At 36.5% G+C, this 22,488-nt stretch overlaps 1 protein-coding gene across 1 annotated transcript in view; it reads right to left on the reverse strand.

Annotated features, from left to right (window-relative positions):
- LOC140325408 (transmembrane channel-like protein 1) overlaps window positions 1–15,812 on the reverse strand; it is a 31,959-nt gene extending 16,147 nt beyond the window's left edge. Inside the window, exons 1-11 of the mRNA XM_072403233.1 lie at window positions 15,513–15,812; window positions 12,729–12,755; window positions 9,386–9,644; window positions 8,367–8,501; window positions 6,902–6,992; window positions 6,261–6,342; window positions 4,204–4,310; window positions 3,951–4,049; window positions 3,010–3,152; window positions 2,646–2,790; window positions 1,961–2,155 (exon numbers count right to left, since the gene is read on the reverse strand). Coding sequence (XP_072259334.1) covers window positions 1,961–2,155; window positions 2,646–2,790; window positions 3,010–3,152; window positions 3,951–4,049; window positions 4,204–4,310; window positions 6,261–6,342; window positions 6,902–6,992; window positions 8,367–8,501; window positions 9,386–9,644; window positions 12,729–12,755; window positions 15,513–15,552 — 1,323 coding nt within the window. The 5' untranslated portion in view covers window positions 15,553–15,812. The remainder of the gene's footprint in view (window positions 1–1,960; window positions 2,156–2,645; window positions 2,791–3,009; window positions 3,153–3,950; window positions 4,050–4,203; window positions 4,311–6,260; window positions 6,343–6,901; window positions 6,993–8,366; window positions 8,502–9,385; window positions 9,645–12,728; window positions 12,756–15,512) is intronic.
- Between the last annotated feature and the right edge of the window lie 6,676 nt (window positions 15,813–22,488).

The following is a 22,488-nucleotide window of genomic DNA, read 5'->3' on the forward strand; positions in this document are numbered from 1 at the left end:
ACCAAGTTTACGGATTGCTCATTCCGTTAACCTATAGGAGTCCTATGATAACATGAAGTTACTACTTGAAGGAATCCAGTATAAAACACACCAGTGGAACACCTGTAGGGATCTAAAGGTCATTAGCTTGCTGATGGGAATGCAAGGAGGATTCCCAAAATATTGCTGTTTCCAATGCCTGTGGGACAGCCGATCTACGAGAGACCATTATGTCAAGCATGATTGGCTACCAAGAGATACCTATAAGCCTGGAACAAGCAATGTCAAGTTTCTGCCTCTGGTTGATTCGCATAAACAATTTCTTCACCTCTTCATATCAAGTTAGGCTTGATAAAGAACTTTGTAAAGGCCATGAGTAAATCAAACTCTATGGGTTTTCAGTACCTTGTTGAGAAGTTTTCAAACATAAGCGTGCAAAAATGAAGGAAGGGATATTTATAGGGCCAAAGAGCAAGCCTGTTTTGCAGGATGATGTTTTCAACCTATTTCTCTCAGCAGCTGAGCTAGAAGCTTGCGATGCACTCAAGTGTCTGTGTGAAAATTCCCTGGGCAACCATAAGTCTACTGCATAGACAGAAGTTCAGAATCTGCTTGATGTATACCAGAAACTGGGTTGTCGCATGTCATTAAAAATACATTTCTTGCACTCACATCTAGAATTCTTCCCAGAAAATTTTGTTATGGTGAGTGACGAGCAAGGGGAACATTTTTACCAGAACATTTAGTTATTAGAGCACCTCTACCAAGGTTTGTGAAATGAAAGATGTATTAACATTCACGTCAATAGTGCTTACGTTTTAGTACAAAATACATGCACGTACAATGGTAACTATAATAGTACTGATAACTCAGGAACTGTATGTGTAAGGGAAAAACAGATCTGAAATCTGCTCAAAAAAAAGATATAGAAAAGTTTGCTGTGATTTCTGATGATTATAAACACTGATTTTTTGTTGACCTGTGTTATGAGTTACAACTGTCAGCCATTGGTGTCTTGACATTTACACACATGTCATGGCATTCCTATAAGAATCCATACTTTTTTATATTGACTTTGCAATGAGCAAATCTTTAAATGGCTATTGAAGCAACCTAATTATAATTCATGTTGTACTAGTTTGTTAGTAAAATAAGACGTAATAGGTTCCGTAAGTTACCAATAAGGTTCCATAAGTTACTGCATTCTGTATTAGAATGTATTAGACCAGCCTAAGCAATAGACATAGGAATCCAGAAAATGATTTAACTTAATGGTGTTTACACAAAATTCAGGTGTTCTCTATATGTGGATATGAAATTACACAATCTTAGAGCACAAGTTCCTGTGCAAACTTTCAACATATTTTTTTTTTATATTTTTGACCCTTACACCCGATGTGCAATGCATGATCATTTTATTATTTCTAGCCTAGTAACTGCTGCCTGCTGTTCCTCACCTTCCGTAACTTTAGGTACAAGTAAATGTGTTATACAGAGCTTGTTGCTTACGGGCTTTCTTTAAGAAGTGATTTAGAACAGAGGTCAGACAGGCAAGGCTGTATGCACAGTTAAAACACAAAACTAACTCTCAAGCAAAAAACTGTCAGAACATAGAGGTGGTGGAGGAGGATGAGTGAATGTAATGTAATGCATACTTCTTGTTCATATAGAGGAAGGTAATTAACAAAGTTAAAGGTCTGTATAGCCATATTTAATGGAAGTGCCCCTTAGATTGATTATATTATTAATACCCATAGATGCATTAAAGTGCACATCACCAAAATAGTTACTACACACTGATATGCATTGTATTTAGGCCTTATTTTTGCATAAAATGATGTACCACAAAGCACAGTACCTCCATATTTCTGCATTGTGGTATGCTGTAGCTCATGTGTATTTGTTGTTAATGTGCTTTTGGGTGCCATACAGTTTCAGATTAACGAGTTTATACAATAGTGTGTAATTTAAAGATACTAACTTCATTCCGTTCCCACCATCCATAGTTTTCATAGCCTTCTAGAGCAAATTGCTGTGATCTTCGAACAACAAAATAAATGAGATATCCACTTCCTGCCAGTGTGCATAGAACAAGGAAGTTGGCCAGGACTCGGAGAAAGCGGACCAAATGAATGTTCTCCTCTTTTCTGTTTTCTTGTTCTTCTAAAATGGATTCCTATTTTGAATTGACAATACAATAATATTTATTAAATTTTTAAGCATACTAACAAAATTATCATTGGAAATAGGATGGATGTCATACTATCCTTACTGAGTGAATTATAGGTATCCTGGAACTATGTTTACCAAGGTAATCCCATTGGTGCTGATGATCAGTAAGAAATCAGGAGGTGTTTTCCATAGGATACAATCAGAGTTTTGTGTAACACCTCCTCTATTCCAGTTTTATATTTTATTTATTTTCTTACATTCACTTAGATTCTTCCTTCCTTCTTTTCATGCCATGGAAATTGATGATAATTTTCATATTTAAATATTGAAAACCCCTACTTTACAAGCTGGTGTAATTATTGGGTTTTACAATACAAAATGTCTGGAAGAATCAAGTAAAAACTGTACATAGAAAAATGGAAAGGGTCTCTCTGATAGGGTGGGACAGTCATTTCTCTTATATACAACTTCACAAAGACTGACTTTTTTCTTACTTTAAAGCTTGTTGTTATAGATGCAAATTTATTGTCAGCTGTTTCTGGGTTTCCAATCAGGAAATCCCAGCTTGTATACATTTTCCAGCTAAAATTAAAGCTGTTGTCATCCCCTCCTCCATCATCATTGGCATTCTTGGCCATCCTGTAAAAAAAGTTAAAAAAGAATCTCAAGTATTTTTTTTTGCTTAAAGTCCCCTTTAAGTATGCCAACTATTAGACTGATTGATGTGGCAAAATCAAATGATATAAAAAAGATGCTTTTATTTGAGCTTTTTCTTGTTTTTGCCATTGAAACATCCACTACTAGGTTTCTCTTCTATAAAACAAAGAATTATCAAAAAAATAAATAAACACAACTTACGTTCTAATTACAACCATGAAGCTGTATGCAATGGTGCCAATGCCAACTAGCAAGTAAGAAAGAGGAAGCCTAAACTGCAGCCATCCAATAGTTCTTTGACTGTTGTAGTACCCATAAAAGAGAACAGAATATTGTGCTAAACCCTGAGGAGAAAATGGAAAAACACAAACAGTGGAAAACAAGACTACTAATAAACATATCTTTACTTTAAGTAAATTATGCTTTAGTTATAAGTTTAGATCAAGGTACAAAAGCAGGAAAAACATTGTAAATATATGTCTAAAGCATGAAACTATTAAAACAATCAGCATTCAAACCATTTTAAATAAATTGAAAACCTATCCAAAGCTAGTAAACAAATTTGAACTCCAAGCATATATAAGGCACCATCTATTTAATGAGCCCGATTTATTAAATATTATTCTATTCCAGGTTTGCTGGATCACCCAGCTTCACTGATGTAAGTGTATCCTCTCCAGCCTTGGAGAGCTTTAATAAATCAGGACCAATGTAGCAATGTATCTTTTAAAATATATTCAATGTATGTTTCTGGTTAAAGTATGTCAATATTTGCCTCCTGTTTATCCCTGTTCAACACCGCTCAACACTGCTGGAGAGGAGGAGCAAGCAAGCACTTGAGCCAATCAGGCTGTGTTGCATACACATGTGTTTTCAGCAAAATATGCTGACAGAAGAAAACAAATCTTCATTGTGCTGCTATCCTTAAATTTGGAGACTGGCAGAAGGGAAGTATACTACTTTATTGTTCAACTATATTAGAAAAAGTCAGGCAAATCTGGCCACTATTTCGATTGTGGATTTAGTCAGTTGCATTGTGTTTTTGTTTATAAATGAGAAATAATTTATGCATTTAGGTATCATGTGCAATGTTCTGGAGTTTGGACTCCGTTATCATTAGTTATACAAGAGATTTTTCTTACACTAAAATCATATAATGTGGCAAAATTCATAGCTGAGGATTGTTCAGCTCTCGGAACCGTTTTCCTTGGAATTGAACCGTATGGTTTACCCATCAATGCCTACAAAATAAATAAATGTATGTTGAAATCTAAGCATATACAAATCCTAGTAGAGGAATGGAACAAAAGTTCAGCATATTACTCTAACAATATTCTACATATCCAAGCTAGTATTATATTCACAATCTAAGTAAGAAGCTTAATAGTACATTACCTCTGGTACCATGACTAGGCCAAATGTCAGTCCAAAAAGTATCAAATTAATCCCATACATCCAACGAAGAAATATAAAATAAGAAGCAACAGAAGAGCCAAAGTGACCTGGCAATAGAGAAATGTGGTTTTAATTTTAGGTAATGGAAACAATACTTTGCTAAATGCTTTATTTCAACATACAAAGCAATGCAAAATAATAATAACAACTATGATAATAAAAGGCCCAAAAATCACAGCATCTTGATAACAGATATAAAATTAGGTTTGCAATGTTGTTACAAAGAATAAATAAAAAAATATAGAATACAATTTGGTCTGTCTTTTAAATAATCCTGTATTTAAGACACAGGAAAGAAAAGAGGGTGTTTCCAGGTTTCACCCCCCCCCCCTTGTATTTATGCAGTGTCAATGAGTGGCATCATCTTCCAGGATCAGAAAAGATTCTTTTGTACCAATTAGCAGAAGATCATGCAGCTAGGGAATAACATATCACAAATAGGGAAAAGAAAAAAGACCTGGATGTTTAGAATTAATATTTTAACGAAATTTACAAATGTTCTATATTATCTGTGTGCGCTTGGTAGTAGGCAGGTACAGGTGGTCCCCAAGTTAAGGACATCCGACATACGGACAACTCCCAGATACGAACGGGGCTTCCCTGCTTTCTCCTGTGCAGGACAGTGGCTCGATGAGGGGAGGGGGCGGTTTGCATGACTTGCAGAAGAAATCTTTTGCTAAATACAGTTGAGGTTGTGAGTGATCCTAAGGACTGAGCTCTTTCTGCAACCTCTTGTAACTCTTTAATGACCAAGACAAACTCTCCAATTGTTTCTTTTTGTATATTAACACACAGCTTGCTCCAGAAGTTAATAATTGTCTAGGCTCCATAAAGAAAAAATTTTTTTTTGCTTTGTTTGTGATTAACTCACAGTGAGGATTTTATACAGTAACTGACACAACACTGCCTAATAATATGTTGAGACAAACATCTGTCCTAATTGCATTTATTAAAATAATGTACCTGTTCCGACTTACAAACAAATTCAACTCAAGAACAAACCTACAGTCCCTATTTCGTATGTGCCTGGGGACTACCTGTATTTAGGTAAACAAAACATAGGTGTCTTTATCCCTATAAAATATGTAAAAATAGATATCCGACTTCTGCCCAGCTTCTTCCTTTAACATATCATGCCGAGATGATGGTTTTATTATACCCTCATGATATCAAAGTACAACCAAGGGCTCTTGCATGACAGGCTTGTATCTGCATAATACAGATAGCCATGACACCCCCATTTTTTTATCTGACTGCAGTGCAAGCAGGTAAAGCCTGCAAATAAATGGTCACTCTTCTCTAAAATCAGAAGCTGTGCAACTTCAATGCCATATCATCACATGCATTAAGAGCACTTTATTGGAAGTCAGCAGGTACTTTGAAAACTTTGCAGGGACACTAAGAGAAAATTGAAAGTGCAGATGAATGTAACATTTTGTGATGTATTATTGTGCACATATTTTTTTTTTTAAACAGAAGCCATTCTACTTTAGAATTACTTAACTATTTACTCAGAGTATTACGCAGGCTCTTAAACTTATTCTTCACAATACCCAAACCCTAATAAATACTACTGCACATTCAGATTTGCCCTTAATCAAAGAAATGCTTAACCATTAACCTGCTCCTTATTACCTAGCTAACCTGTTATCATATTACACACAATGATAACCATCTAATCCAACGCTTAAAACCAAATAAATTGCTGCAGAATTGCTGGATACTTTGTCTATAGCTGGAGATGAATGTTAAAAGTTAGAAGTCCCCTGACAGGTTCTAACAATACCAAATTCCAAAAACTAATCAGTAATCATTTACTTAACACATATCATAAATATGTAAAAACCGTACATACATTTTTCCAATCTAAGATAACAAATAGGGTTAAACAAACTACCTATAACTTGTTTCTACTTATCTATATTAGAAATGATTAATTAGAAAAATGTATGTATGGAAAAATCCCTTACATTCATATAAAGTAAAGTAAATCTTACTTTCAATCTCTTTAATTTTCATTTCCCATGGTATACAGGCAGTTTTGAAATTTTCAAAATCTCGCTGGAATTTCATCCATTTCTAAGAGAAATATATGCAAATTAATGACGGTGAGCTGAACTGATATTTAAATCAGACTTTGCATTGAATACATACTGCTAAGTAATTTGTTTGCAGTAAATTTATAATTGTAACATTTCCAGGTATTTGTCATCTCTCACAGAGGTCACAGCTCTTTGCTTCCGAAAAGTCAGACTTCATTCAGAATAAGTGATTAAATTGATGGCCAGAGATGGTACAGTCATATACGTAAATCCTGATACCTTTGCCACCTCTGTTCTTGGCTTAGTGCCTATATGTCTAACAAATCTCATCCCTGCGACAATGTCATGAGTATATAGTGTTGTTTACTGAGGAAAAAGACAGAAAATGCTTCTTCTTGCCTTTAGCAAACTGGTAACATCAATCTAACAAAAATGTCTCTCTTAGGCCTAGTCATACTCAATTATCAACCAAAAGTCAAATCTTTAGCAATTTTCCTGTCGACGGCATGTTCAACGGCGCATTCAAAGGGTTGAAACAAGCATGTAAATGCCATCACATAACAATAACACACAAACGTTGGCAAAATTAGACTTACTTTAAGCATCATGACTTTATATGCATAAAACTTTTTTCCTTTTCCCTTTCCGAGTGCACCTTCAAACTTCTCCACAAATTGTTGAGCATCCCTAAATAAATAAAACGTAAACTCTACAAAAAAGCCTTCTGACACATTTGAATTTAAATTTGAAAATGTACTTAAAGCTAAGCTTGCTGAAACAAATAAATACAGTCTAACTCAGGGGTCCCCAACCTCCCGGTCCGAGGCTCTGGCCGGTGCACCCCTCGGCGGAGTCAAGAGAAGGACCCTTCTTGGGGGGTGCACTGACCAGAGCCTCAGACAATGTATCTGATACACTTTGCAGGCTCAGGGCGGTGGGCGAGTTGTGTCTCTAGACAGGTCTGAGCCTGCGATGGGAGAGTGGGCAGGTTCTGGCATCATGACGTCACTTTGGGGGAAGTTTCTTTCCCTTTGACTGACACACAGCTCCCCAGGCATGCGCGGTCCGGAGTCCGTGCTTCCAGTGGTCCGCAAAACCCAAAAGGTTGAGAACCACTGATCTAACTGATGCATGTGTTTTTTTATGTAACACCCTTGCTGACAGCTCTTTAAAAAGCAGACACCCAGACTGTTTCCGCCAGAGCCCCTTTATGTGCAGCACAAGAGGATGAGGATTGTGATTGGATGGGCCTCAATGACTTAGCTTCCCTGCTGCAGGCTAAGCCCTGCCCCCGCCCCATGAAAGTGAACCAACAGAGAGAAGAAGAAGAGAAAGCTTGGGCAGAACTACTGTTCAGTGCAATTTGCAGGTGAGAGTTACTGAGAACTTAGGAAGTCAGTGTGTGCAGGTGAGAGCCATGGGACAGTATGGTGGCTGAACTACTGTGTGGCTGGGGAGAAAGAGACCCAGCCCACCTCAACAGAGTGGTGGGAACTGCTTTAGGGCAAAGAGGCTGGGAGAGGTGACTGGGTAGACTTTGTTGCTGCTGTTCACCAATAGCACATGCGCCAAGGAGTTGGTAATGATGTCGTGTTTCCTGACAGTAATTACATTGGGATGTATATTTCAGTGGCTCAGTATTGTCCAAGGATTAAATGCCACATCTTAATAAAGCTCGCAGTTTATAGTACCAAGGGTTTCTTGTTTGTTAGGCCTATGGAAGGGTTGCCAATGGTATGTAAATAGAATTGTTGTCCTAACCCCCAACGATACCCAAAACAATATATTTTTTACATTGGATGTAATTACATCATTTTTGTTAAATCACACATTTTAAAATTGACTCAAACAAGAAAAAGACAATTGAGGTAAACATTGGGTAGTTTGTTTGGTAAAAACATTTATAAATAAACTCTATAGTGTACTTTGTGTATTGTTTACAAATCTGTGCAATAAAACAGCTTCAGGCTTTGCCATTGAGCAGGAGCTTCCTGTAAAAAAAATTGGTCCCTGCTACTCTCTTGTGGAGAATAACTGATTTTGTTTCCACATCATTCTTACTTTAACACTTCTAACTTTTGCTTCATTTTCCATGGCTTGTTTCTTATGGTTGCAATGAGTTTCTTTTTCTCTTCTACAGCTTCCTTTAATTTATCTAGTTCTTCTTCTGTGATCGCATCTTCATCTTCATCAGACCTGCAAAAAACTTCTGTTAGCCAAGTGGAGAAAATGGTATCTATATATATATATATATATATATATATATATATATACTGTATATGGCTTCTGGCTTACTGAAAAGTATATGGCACATTATAATGCAGCTGGAACTAGACTATTACTAGGATAGGGTGATGAACACTTTGGATCTATGCTACTGGATAAGACAAAACAGGTGAAATGTCTTTCAACAGCTTCCTGGATCTGTTCCAAATGTAGGATGCCTTGTGTAGCCTATGACTAATTCAGATAACTCTGGGGTAGAAGAAGAAACAATGAATTAAGTTATATCAGCATTAGAACCCTCCAAAAATTGTAAAGTAAATTAAAAATATGATTTGTCTACATAGGTGGGTCTAACCCGGTAGTTGTTTAAAAAACTAGCAAGGTATCTATTGTGCACAAGCCATTAAGTACTGAAAAATTGAGGGAAGGGCTTAGCAATAAGAAGCATTGGATTTGGGTAGAAAATATGTGGTTAGACCATGCTTGTCATAGTGGGTAAGTTAAAAAAACGTGGAATGATCATTTAAAGGTGAAGTGAAGGGAACTGGGGGAAATTGTTCACTGTGAAGGTGGATGCAGTATAGATGACATTACAGTGGAGATAAGGTACTACACAGCCAATATTCAATAGAGAGCAGAGTAATGAAGAGTGAAACTTTGAGAAGAAGAACAGAACAAAAAAGGTAATGCTTCATGTACCATCAGATTGTAAGGTTGAGCGTGTGTAAAAAGTACCAGTATCTATGACAGGATGTGCTCTCCTAAAGTGAGCAGTTAATTTGCTGTATGTGTAGATTCGTATAGCATTATTACAATTAACTGAATATAAACTATAAAGTGAGCTCGCAGGTTACCCATCATCATCCTTTTTCTTGTCCTTCCTCTTAGCATTATCCCGTGCCTTTCTGTTGGCTGCCCCACGTCCCTTTCTTCCTTTTCTCCCCTTCTGGCCATCAGGGGGGTTCTCTCCATCCTCTTCATTCTCTTCATTAGGATCATTTGCACCTTCATCATCTGTTTCTGCCAACCAAGGTTTCAAGTTTGGTACTCTCCAGTTTTTCTCTCGACGTTTTGGAGGGAGATCATCTTCTTCCTCAGAGTTTTCTCCTTCCCCTTTAAAAATTATAAAGAATTATTTTGCCCAATCTAAAGAAACTGTTTTTGACTCATTTATGGCAGAGATCATACTTTTTCTTGCCCAACTTGCTCTTACAGATTAATAAACTGAGTTAGTCTGATTACCAGCCATCACAAGGGCTTCTCGTTTTATTAACTTCAAAATTCAAAACTAATTAATACCTAACTTCAAAATTGGTTTCATTATAAAAATTCTTCATAAAAGTGTATTAAAATAATACAACCAGATTTTAACAAGCTACTACATAAAATATTTGTTAAGTCATAAAAATGGTTGAGGCAAAAGATTTCGGTTGGGGATTAGCTCCAACAGAATGTAACCACACAAATGGGCAAATAAAAAAATGCATGTTCACATAGATGGTAATAAATTAGGCAGTTCACTTAGCAAAGGGAATTATATCTCTGCAAGGCAGTATTTATAAAGTTGTACAGTAGATGTGTCATTTTTTGAATTTGCAGTTATAAGAAATAAAAGCAAAAACTGATGTCTAGTGAACACTTTAGTGCTGGCAAATGTTCTGGTGCTTCGCAATCCAAGAATAAATTACCTGACCTTAGTGCTGAAGGTCTGAGCAGCACTCCTGACCCACGTTACCTGATCCTGTTGACTACTGTTGCCAATCAGTTTTGTTTTGTGTCCTTTTTTCATTTTTTAATAATGACTCATGTTTATACTTTTTTTTTTACATTTGTTCAATGAGGCCTGCTCCTTTCACTACGCTACTGCCTGCTACTCTCTATGCCGTCCACCTCCTGTAAACCTTGGCTTGTTTTTTGACCCCACATGTGATACTGATTCTCTACTCATTTTTTACTGACTGGCTTGTATTTTAAACATACTCCACACTTCATAATCTATCGTCTACAACTTCCTGTATTCTGTGGTTCTCACACATTGTCAATGGTCTCTAGTTACAATAAATCTGGTAACATATTATAAGCCCCCTGCTACTTAACTAGTCTTCTGCCACTTGTTATATTATCCATGTTTTTTATTCTTCTTCTCTTTTATTATGTCAAAGATTATTTCTGACCTTCTTCTTTTGGTATACAATTTGCCCGGTTGGTGTTCAGATACACTGCGTTTAATACATCCTGAACACTGACCCAAAATAGGTATACAGCTCAGGTGTTCAGGTAATTGAGACACACCTTGTCACACAGTTATCTGCATGCTTGTTTCAAGTGTGTGACTGACACCAAAACATCACATTTCTATCCAGGCAAATATCCTTCTTTACAATATTTCACCAATGACACTTTTTAATATCTCTCAGCAGTAGGTCCACTTTTAGCAACCATATCAACCCTCCAGATGAGTGGAGCACTGTAAACACATGATAGAAATTAGATGACTCTTTTCATATTTAGGACATATGACTTTTGAAATATTCAAGGTTCTGTGCTTTCAAACAGAATAGTTTAGTAGAAAAATAAGTTCCAGTTCTGGTTATTTCATTAGATTCCTGATATAAAGTAAAGAGAATCATTTATTAAGCGGAGTCTCTATGTGGCATACATAAGCTTGCCTTTACTAGGTTAGCAGTGCATGCAAACATTTGCTACAAAGATTAGTGAACAGTTGTGTTTTATCTAAATAAGCTTCCTTTATAGGAAACCCGTAATAGGAAATTTTCACAGACAGCCATCAAAAACACCTCCTTCTGTAAATGCTATTTACCAACTTTCTTAATACTATAAAAAATGGTTTGCTAATTGCAATGGAGTCAAATAGTGCTGCAAAGGTAAATAGTTTTTTGTTTTTTCAAGAAATTGGAAATCTATCAATTTGGTTTGATTGGTTTGATATTCATTGATACCAGAAAATGTTTGATATACTTAGGGCTATATTATTAATTAACAGGGTATCAGAAAATTTCCTCAAACATTCACTTGTGGAAATCTTCCACATCCATGTGTTTCAAAAGCAGTAATTGATTCCCACCAGGGAATGTTTGAGGAAACGTCAGACTCCGTGTTTTAATAATAGAGCTTTTAGTGTCTATGGAGTTTTACTAGTTTCAAACAAAGGTGTCAGCATTTTCTGGCATTAAAGTCAAATATTATTCAGGGATGTATTTTAAATGTTTCACACAAGATTTACATTGCTTTCCTTCTGATTTCACACTTTACCATTTGAAACTAATAAAAAAAAAATGTGTTAAAAATTATTCTTTTAGAAATTAAAATTAAAAAAAGGATTGTGAAAAATATGAATCTAAATGTGATTTTTTTACAAAATGTATCCCACTGGAAGCCCATATTCTCCCAGGGTTAGTAATACAGAGCTGTCATCAGCAATAAACATCTTCCTTGCTAGTGTAAGCTGTGCAACAGGGGCATAATGATCAGGACAGCCAACAACTGAAGGCTTATCTACAATTTTGCTGGGTTTGCAGTTTGACTTCTAGTTGTGATCTAGCTGTGGAGCTAGTTCTGTCTTTGTTAGGACCTAAATATATTATGCTTGGGCCTGAGAATCAGGAAAGTCTTTGCCTGTACTCTGTAGTCTGTACTCTGCTCCAAACATACAGTAATACCGAAAACATCATGCTTTCTATTTGATACTACGCCTCTGATTTAATAAAGCTCACGAAGGCTGGAGAGGAAACACTTTCATTATTAGCAAACCTGGATTGGATCTGGTCCAGGATTGAAAACATGTGCTAGCAAATAGCTTTAAAGAAATACATTCCAGGTTTTCTGGGTCACCTAGGTTCACTGATGAAAGTGCATCCTCCCCAGCCTTGGAGAGCTTTAATAAATCAGACCCTACATGAGGAAGAACTTGGCAAATCATAGCTCCAATAATGACTTTTTTATTACCATTACAATATGAGAAGCTATATGTTATTATTATACAGTATTATGTTAGTGCCCTCTTTCTACTGCTGACCATAAGGATCATCATGAAGCTCTAAGCCAAACCCTCCTGATTTTTGATGTAGAATAATTGTATAAAGCTAGTGAAATATTAATTATTTAGAATAAAGCTCTATAATATGGATGTTGCTCATATCTTGTTTAGATCCTATAAATGGAAGAATATTTTCTTACCTGCATTTTCATCCACTTCAATTTGTACTGTGGGTAGAAAATAGGTAAATATATCAGTTGCTAGGTAAAATCAGTTGAGAGGAAATATAACAAACTATTTAAAGCAAAACACAATTCTAGAAAAAAAGGCTATTTATAAAAAAAGGTAACCATAGCAACACACCTCACTCCTTGAGATCAAGCGACATGCCGTCAGGGGGCATTTTACATAAGCAAATGATTTATTTTCATGAAGCCCCCCTGATGATGCAGTGCCTGATCTTACACATAAGAGGAATAACAGTCAATGAAAAAAACAGGCTTCTTACATTTGATATGTGGGTGTCTTATAAAAGGTAACTTTTGATTTACAGATAAATGTTTGCTGTAAGATTGACTTGACTGTAAATTTAGAGGGGTACAATGATACAGATCTCTGTGATCACACAAAGACGACCCTGCCATTTTGCAATTTGTTTGAGGACGCGAGCCCAGTTCTGGAATGTAATTAAAGAACAGAACCTGGAAAAGAATTTGTGAAAATCCATACAATGTACATGAATGACCAATGACAAAAATCCATACAATGAATAGATGAATATGAGGATAACATTTCTTAGGTGTTACCTGAGAATTAAAGTGGCTGATTTACTAAATGGGATCCTTCTTGTTGCTAGCATGAAAGTAGGCTCTAAATAGAGGAGCACCCCTTAAGAGGTTTTGGACTTTTTCTTAGGTCACCGCCTTCAAATACACTAACAGCAACTGATACCAACAATTTGGGATACAGAGCCAAGAGATAAAATCTCTGCTGAGCAACAGGTAAGAACAAGTGGCAAAAACTATAATCAAAAAACAGGAACAGATTGTTAATGGGCATCAGAACCTGAAATTACGTATTATTAGGTATCTATGTAGCTCCCTTCATTGGCTTCCATTTCACCTTAAAATCAAATTCAAGCTCCTATGCTTTGCCTTTACAGCTCTTATCCCACGTACCTTTCTGCCCTGGTAGAAAAATACTCCCCCAGCCACTCTCTTCGCTCCTCCAATGAGCTACTAATGACTTTCTCACTCATAACCTCATCACATGCATAGCTCCAAGACTTTTCTAGAGCTGTCCCAACTCTATGGAATGGTCTTCCTCGTCCTATTCGGCTTGCTCCTACTTTCTGCTCATTTAAAAAAGCACTCAAAACCCACTTTTAAAAACTTGTTTACCCGTCTACTTCTGTCTCTTAAAACCCTCACTACTTCCCACCACACATATCTCCCCTCCTATTGTATGATACTTCCCCCACCTCCTAGATTGTAAGCTCTTTAAGGCAGGGTCCTCTCCTCCTCCTGTGTCACTGTCTGTATTTTTCTGTATTTGCAACCCGTATTTATTGTACAGCGCTGCGTAATATGTTGGTGCTATATTAATAATAATAATAATAATATTAATAATACTTTGTTATAATGAATGATGTGCAATGTAATACACTTTTTCCCATGGAATGGAGTAGGTAAAATAACTACTGTCTCCCCAGGATGTATAGTAAGCAGGTCTGAGCCTGGAGAGTTGGGGGTTCTTAATGAATGAATGTGCTTAGGGATAAGATCAGTAGGGATGGGGAGAAGAAATGTAGGATGTGTGAGCATTAAATATGGAAAAGGGAGTATGATGGACAAAGTACCGATGAAGAGGGTGGATTAGAGCTGCAATAGAGGAAATGCTCCATGGACACATGTACAGGTCAGCTCCAAAGACAACCAACTGGTTTAGTAAGGTTTAGAAAAGACAAGGCAATATACTATTAATTTTCTAGATAACATATTTTCATTTTATTCTTTTAGCAGAAAGCAAATTTAGTTTGCAAACTAAATATTTGATAAAACTAAATATACTGATAAAGTTTCTTCTTCCTGACCATTGGATCAAGTAGGATTTATACATTGCAGTATATTACATTAGGCACACACTTTAAATTTAAACATTGCTTAATCAACTGTATTCTAATCAATGCCAAAGATAAATAAAATTACAAAAGTTAGTACAGCCATTTAGAAATGAGTGGAACAGAATATGAATATGAGTGACAATTGTCAGCACAGTCACTAAATAGTATAAGAAAATAGAATGTTTAATACATACATTTATTCAAATTGTATGATGCATGCTTCAAATACATTTTACATGGATGGGCAGCTACATACATTTTTTCCCAAAAGAAAGTCGTAATATCATCTATAGAATTTATATGTATGTGGTATCTTTTTCAGGCAGTAATTATTCAGAAAAACTGTCAAAATACTAAATTATTGCTGATTTGTATAAAAATGTCAATCATCAAGACTTGTTTGGAAGACATTTCGTTGACAGTAATTGTAGGAAGCATTGCCAGGAAAGGCATAGGTGAAACAAATACTAATTCAAGACAAATATTTTTTAGGCAGATATATATAAAAAAAGGAAAGGTATCAAGCATTTTGCAATGCAAATATTTTGTTTTGCCCAAGGTTAATTCAAGTGATTTGCCCCCAAAAATTATTTTGTTATAAATTCAGAAAATTATTGCCACATAAAACAAAAATCCATAAAACATAAGGGGAAACATGCAATATTTTTAGTTATAAAAGAAAATACAAATACTTAGGTTCATTTCTTAGATAAAAAAAATATATATCTGTGCACAAATATGTAACCTCTTGAAAATGAAAAAATAAATTTGGATTAAAGTGTACTTTTCCCATGATCAAATATAAAAGAAAGAAACTAAGCTGAATAAAGTAAAAGAAAGATGCCAGCGTAAGATTCCATACCGTCATTTTCAGAAGCCACAAGTTTTTGGTGTTTGGGCATCACTTCTGTGCTTCTCGTTGATATTCCTAGTTAGCAACTTTCAGGGGGAAAAAAATGGAAAAAAAAGTTTTCAGACGGACGTCTTGCACCAGAAACCGACTATCTTCCAATAAGAGGACGCTGGTGTAATGTCACTTGTTGAAATATGAGAGAGAACTAATCTCCCATCTCATTAAGATTTCATGAATGTTTAGTTTATCACTTAGAATTGCAGTGCTAAGGTCAAAAGGGTAAAAAGTTTTGTTAACTTTGCAGGCCCCAATGAGAAATTAAAATCATAATTAGGTAAGCAGGGCAATTAATAATGTACTTTTATTACTACCTTTATTGCTTGTAATACTTTGGGAGAGTTCATTTTATAGAAGAGAAAGGAACTGCTGCAGTATTTTTCATAAGTGTGGCATCAGAGAAACAATTTTGTAGATAACTCTCAAACACCTGACTAATGGATATTTAATACTTTTCAACTACATCACATTGTGCTATGTAGTTGTGACGTGGATATGCGAGACTAATGCTTTAAAGGCCTACAAAGTGTACAGTGTGCAGACAGCAGGTGTTTCGTATTGCGGTCAGCAGCACACTGTCTAGCCATAAGAGTGTTCCCATCTCTGCTGCTCATATGAACCTCTAACTGAATGTTATAGGATCTCAGTGAGGACAGATATGAGCCTGATAGACAGTGATCAATTGCACTGATGCTGCCAACAGCTCCAAAGAGCAGACAGCCACATGCAGCCTGTTCTAGGTGGACACTGTATAATATAAAGTAAGTCATATTGATGGTTCTGCTTATCCTTTCCTAAAACATACTCCCAATCCACAAAAGTAGGTATAGCTTCACTTATTATGGGCTAATTGCTAGAACAAATTGCTTAGTTTTTTATTCAACAGACCTTGTAAACCCGCTGACACTTTATATTTGGCAATGCTGTGGCAGCAGAAAGCAAAAAAAAATGTCACCACTAGATTCATGTCCTATGCCATTTGGTATGGTGTGAAGATATTCATTTCTCCGGGTTTGCCTTATTTGACCACATTAAAGAACCACACAATGCAAACTGGCAAGTGGAACATGCTTATGTCTTTATGGAAACCCAAATTTATATATACATCTACTATTGTTTATAATATATATTGTTATATTTGTGCCATTTTTAGATATACAGATTTAGATTTTCTTCTTGCTTTTAACTATTATAATCCTTGACTTGCATTTCTATTATAAATGCTGCAGGCAGACTTATCCATCCTTCCCACCACTCCTCTTCTGCTGCATATCTTTGTAGTTCTCTTCATTGGCTTCCACCTTAGAATCAAATTCAAGCACTTGTGCCTTGCCTTCACAGCTCTAATACCCTTTCTGCCCTGCTAAAAAAATACTCCCCCAGTCGCTCTCTTTGCTTCTCCAATGAGCTACTACTGACTTCCTCACTCATAACCTCCTCACATGCACAGCTTCAAGACTTTTCTAGAGCTGCTCTGACTCTCTGGAATGGTCTTCCTTGTCCTATTTGGCTTGCTCCTACTTTCTGCTCATTTAAAAGAGCACTCAATACCCACTTTCAAAAACTTAAAACCCTCACTACTTCCCACCATTCTAAATCCCCCTCCTATTGTATGGTACTTCCCCCATCTCCTAGATTGTAGGCTTTTTAAGGCAGGGTCCTTTCCTTCTTCTGTGTTACTGTCTGTATCTGTCTGTCATATGCAACCCCTACCTAATGTACAGGGCTGCGTAATATGTTGGCGCTATAAAAATCCTGTTTAATAATAATTTGTTATAATGAATGATGTGCAATGTAATATACTTTTCCCCATGGGAGGGAGTAGGTAAAACAATGCGCTCTTGATTTGTGAATCAGTTGATATTACAAAATGTGATTTAGGATGTCATACAGCTTCCATGCACTATAGAAAGTGGGTAGTATTATACACCTCCTATTTATAGATGGAGGAGGGTCCATTTTGCCCCTTGATGTTAAAGTTGAGGAAGTTCCCTTTTTTTTTCTGACAAAACGCATGAAAGCATGATCACATGTTGTGATGAACACATGTAAGTGTATTTATTGTATGGTATATTAGAGAAGAGAGAGGGAGAAAAGACAAGCTTTTATAGGCATTTGTAGTAAAATTCTAAATTGATTTAATGTTTCAAAGTTTAACACCTGAAACCAACCAAGATCTACTATGCTTACACCTCAGCTAAACAGAAAGATCCTATGCTATATACATAAAGCATTTAGCCTGTGTTTCACATTTTATCACACGGGATTTAGGTCATATAATGAAAAGATGATGGTTTCAATACCCGACGTGTTTCGTCTACTGGCTTGCTCAGGGGATGTTTTGAGACCGAGGCTGTAAATTAAAAACATAAAAATAAAAAGATTATAAGTGACTATGAGTTGACATTCGATTATACTCGCCTATAGTAATACAATTTTTTTCCCTGATTCATTAATACTCACCTAAATTAGTATATTTTTCACCTTTATGAATATAATTATAAGTAATAAGTAAGTAAGTATAAGTAATTTACGGTTTACATTTTCTGTGTGTATTTAGTGCATTTCACATTATGTTAGACTCATTATAGACTGAGCACTTTCTTTTTATTTTTATAATTGACAGCCTCGGTCTCACAAAAATCCCCTGAAGAAGCAACTAGTCGAAACGCGTTGGGTATTGAGACCATCATCTTTTCATTATATGACCTAAACCCTGTGTGATAAAATGTGAAACACAGGCTCAATGCTTTATGTATATAGCATAGGATCTATCTGTTTAGCTGAGGTGATAGCATAGTAAATCTCTGTTAGTTCCAGGTGTTAAATTTTGAAACAGTAAATATTTTTTGAATTTTACTACGAATTCCTATAAAAGACTGTCTTTCCTCTCTCTCTCTCTTCTCTACTATACTATAGATTAATATAGGCTGGGCAAATGTATTTTCTAAACATTTCCTAGGACAACCCCCACCCCCGCGCCTTGAGAATCTTTTGTATTTTCAGTATTTATTGTATGCCTTAATACACTTACATGTGTGCCTTAATACACTTAATACATTATACATCTAATACATTGTATGCCTTAATTCACTTAGATGTGTGCCTTAATACACTTAGTACATAATACACTTAATACATTGTATGCCTTAATACACTTACATGTGTGCCTTAGTACACGTTATACATAATACACTTAATACATTGTATGCCTTAATACACTTAAAAGTGAATGTTTTTACACTACAAGATTATCCCTCTTTTCCTGTGCTGGCGGCAACCTGGTGGTAACCCTCACTTTTATTTTTATTTATGACAATGATAATTAGGATAATTAGAGAGGGTAATTCTCCCTAATGTATACAGAGAGACTAAAGATAAATATTACATAAATAGTGTCTATTTATAGTGTACCATGCTGACACTGCTGAATAAATCATCCAGATTACTAAACATGATGAAATACTAAATGATGAATAAGTAAACCTTGCTAGTAAGAAAGTGTTACAGTATGTCTTAGGATGATTCATTTCATGTTTCATGATCTAATTTATGTTGTAAAAATAAATGCGTTTCAGAGTATTAACATTTTTCAAGCACTCACAAGCAGGTTGGATCTGTTTTCTGAGTAAGCAGTCACTCAACCCAGGATCAATATTTATATACCACTTTGTCTTTGAATCTGTAGACTGGAGCAATGGGTCTGATTTATTAAAGCTCTCCAAGGCTGAAAAGGACGTATTTTCATTGGTGAACCTGCGTGATCCAGCAAACCAGGAACAGATTTCTTAAAAGTATTTTCAATCCTGGACCAGATTCAATCAAAGTTTGCTGGATTATCCAAGTTTGCTGATGTAAGTGTATCTTTTCCAGCCTTGGAGAACTTTAATAAATTAGGCTCATTGTATCTTGCAATTGCCAATTTGGGCGGGTTGTGTTCTGTTTTTAAAAATTTAGTCAAACTAAAGGGATCTTTTATTATCAAGGCCAATGTTCTGAGTCAGCCACTGGCAGAAAAAGTGATTTCAGTAATGTATTTTATTAATGATAGTTCTTGTATCTATCCTCATTCATCTTAAGGCATAGGCATTTCCCACTACTCTAATCAATTTCAACAACAAATGAATATAGAAAATGGTGAGTAAGACCTTCTAGTACAGCGGTCGCCAACCGGTGGTCCGCGAGAAGATTTTGGGAGTCTGCGGCTCTGATCGGTGCACCACCGATCAGGAGAAAGACCCTGCCGGGGGAAGCACCGGCCAGAGCCACGGACCACGTCCCCTGTGCAAATCCCTGGCTCAGGAAAGTGGGCGGACTGTGTTTCACGATACATCCTGCCCACTCTCCTATTGTAGGCTCAGATCTGCAATGGCAGAGTGCAGGGTTATGGCGTTATGACGACATTATGGGGAGGTCCCTCCCCTTTGATTGACAACTGGCTCCCTGCGCATGCATGCTCAGGAGCCGGTAATTTTAGTGGACCCCGGGACCAAAAAGGTTGGCGACCGATGTTCTAGTAGACAGGCAATAAATCAAAACTGTGAATTACTCTATCTCATCACCTGACTTACAGAGACATGTTAGTGGTCTCTATCTAGATATTTAGTAGTCTAACTATCCGGGATCTACCTAAACATATGTAACATAAGTTTTGGTGGCCTGACTCTAACAACAAACAAAAGGCATAGGAACATAATAGTACCAGCAGACTTAAAAAAGCTTTAAATTAAAAAACATCCGGACAAAGTTACACTCAGAAAATTATTTAAAGGAATTTAAATCAGTTTGTTAAAAAACTGGAGAATTTGTATGCATGAGCAGCCTGGGATCACTACACTAACTAAAACTAAACAAAGCTGTTTTTTTTACCTACCCCTTTCATATCTAATTATATTATATTCTGTGAATACAATACACAAAGAAGGAGGGGGAAGCTTCATTAATGTATAGAGAAATTAAGCTTCTAATTGCTTTGCAAACAAACCAGGAAGACTGCCATCCACAAAATAAATAATAGTAAAAAATATATATATATTTTATATCCCACATTTACAGCTTTCTCTCTGAACAGGATATGATCAAACCATTCAATATAGCTACTCCCAGAACAAATGTACTGTGAAATAGAGGGAAATCTGTTTTCTTTATAGATGATAGTACTTTGCAACAAAGGTAGGTTACGTAACTGTATGGTTAATAAGTAGCTGGGAGACAATATGTTATGCCATGCTGTACTTACACTTTAAAGGTAACTTTTATGTTCAATGCAATAGTAAAAAAATGTTAAAACAATTCCTGGAGACACACAGCTTAGAACACATGATGTTTGTTTAAATTAGAGGGCTAGCAAACTATCAAGTCTCAAATGTCAGACAAAATAAATTGAGAGGAGCTATGATATATACCTCCTCCTTTGTGAACTTTGAAGAATATTTTTTCCATGGTGCCTTCAGCTACAAAGGTCAGGGACTGTTTGTTTTCATAGAGAAATCTTGATGCCTATATTTTGGGCATGCACACTTTAATATGGAATGAAATGGTGAGTGGGTTTAAAGCCATTCTTACTTTACTTAGTGGACCTAATTTATTAAAGCTCTCCGGGACTAAAGAGGATAGACTTTCATTGGTGAAACTGACTGATCCAGCAAACCTAGAATGGATCTGGTCCAGGATTTAAAACATTTGCTAACAATTACCTTTGAAGAAATCCATACCAGGTTTGCTGGATCACCCAGCTTCACCACTGAAAGTGCATCCATTCCAGCCGTGCAGAGCTTTAATAAACCAGGCCCGGTGTATCAGAAATATTTGAAGTTGCTTCTGATGTGAAGAGAAGGAGTTGACTGTCAAACTAATGGGAGAGCATGTCACTGGTAATCTTCAGGGTTTGATTTTCAGTATGACAGCTTTAAGAGGGTTAAGAGCAGTAAAGAAGACAGAATCTCTACCCAGTTTTCTACTTCTTCCTCATAACAGTATTTGAGGATGCAGCCTGCCCTGTCTTTATGAGGGGGTGCTGAGAAGTTCCTGACTTTGCCCAAAAACAAGAGAGCCAGAGTTATGAAATAACATATTTATTCAACATATCCCTCCCTGAGACTGATGCACTTGGTACAGCGTAGTTCCATTTTTTGTAGACCGTTCAAAAAAAAGTCCTTTGCTTGGGCCACAAACCAACTCTCAGCAGGATCTTTGACATCAAAAATGTCTTCAAAAAGTTGCCCCTTCAGATGTTTCTTCAAATTCGGGAACAGATAATAGTCCGAAGAGACCAGGTCAGGGAGTGGGGGGGATGGTGGACTAATTGGAAACCCAGGGTGTTCAAATATGCAGCCACAACTTTGGACATGTGCCCAGGTGCATTTTCCTACAAAAAAAGGATCCCTTTGGTCAACTTTCCACGGCGTTTCATCTTAACTGCCTCCTTCAGCTGGTCCAGGAGGTTAGCATAATACTGTCTGGTGATACTAGAGCCCTGAGGTAGGTAGTCCACCAACAGAATACCATATTTGTCCCAGAAAACGAACGCCATGACTTTTTTGGCTGATTTCTGGGTTCAGAACTTCTTCGGCCACGGGGACAGTCCCCCCAGATAGTGATAGATGGGAGGTTCATGCACTACAGTGCTTGTGACAAACAATACCATGGATCAGTTCCAGGATTCAAAACATTTACTAGCAAAATTTGAAGAAGTCCATTTCAGGTTTGCAGGACCACCCAGCTTCACTGATGAAAGTGTATCTTCTCAACCTTGGAAAACTGTAATAAATCAGGCTCATACTCTCCAGTAAACCTGGAATGGATTTCCAAAAAGTAACTTGCTATTTGTTAGCAAATGCTTTCAATCCTGGACCATATCAGTTCCAGATTTGCTGGATCACCCAGCTTCACTGATAGAAGTGTATACTCTCCAGCCTTGGAGAGCTTT

Source organism: Pyxicephalus adspersus, chromosome 3 (assembly GCF_032062135.1).
Source record: "Pyxicephalus adspersus chromosome 3, UCB_Pads_2.0, whole genome shotgun sequence".
Taxonomy (NCBI): domain Eukaryota; kingdom Metazoa; phylum Chordata; class Amphibia; order Anura; family Pyxicephalidae; genus Pyxicephalus; species Pyxicephalus adspersus.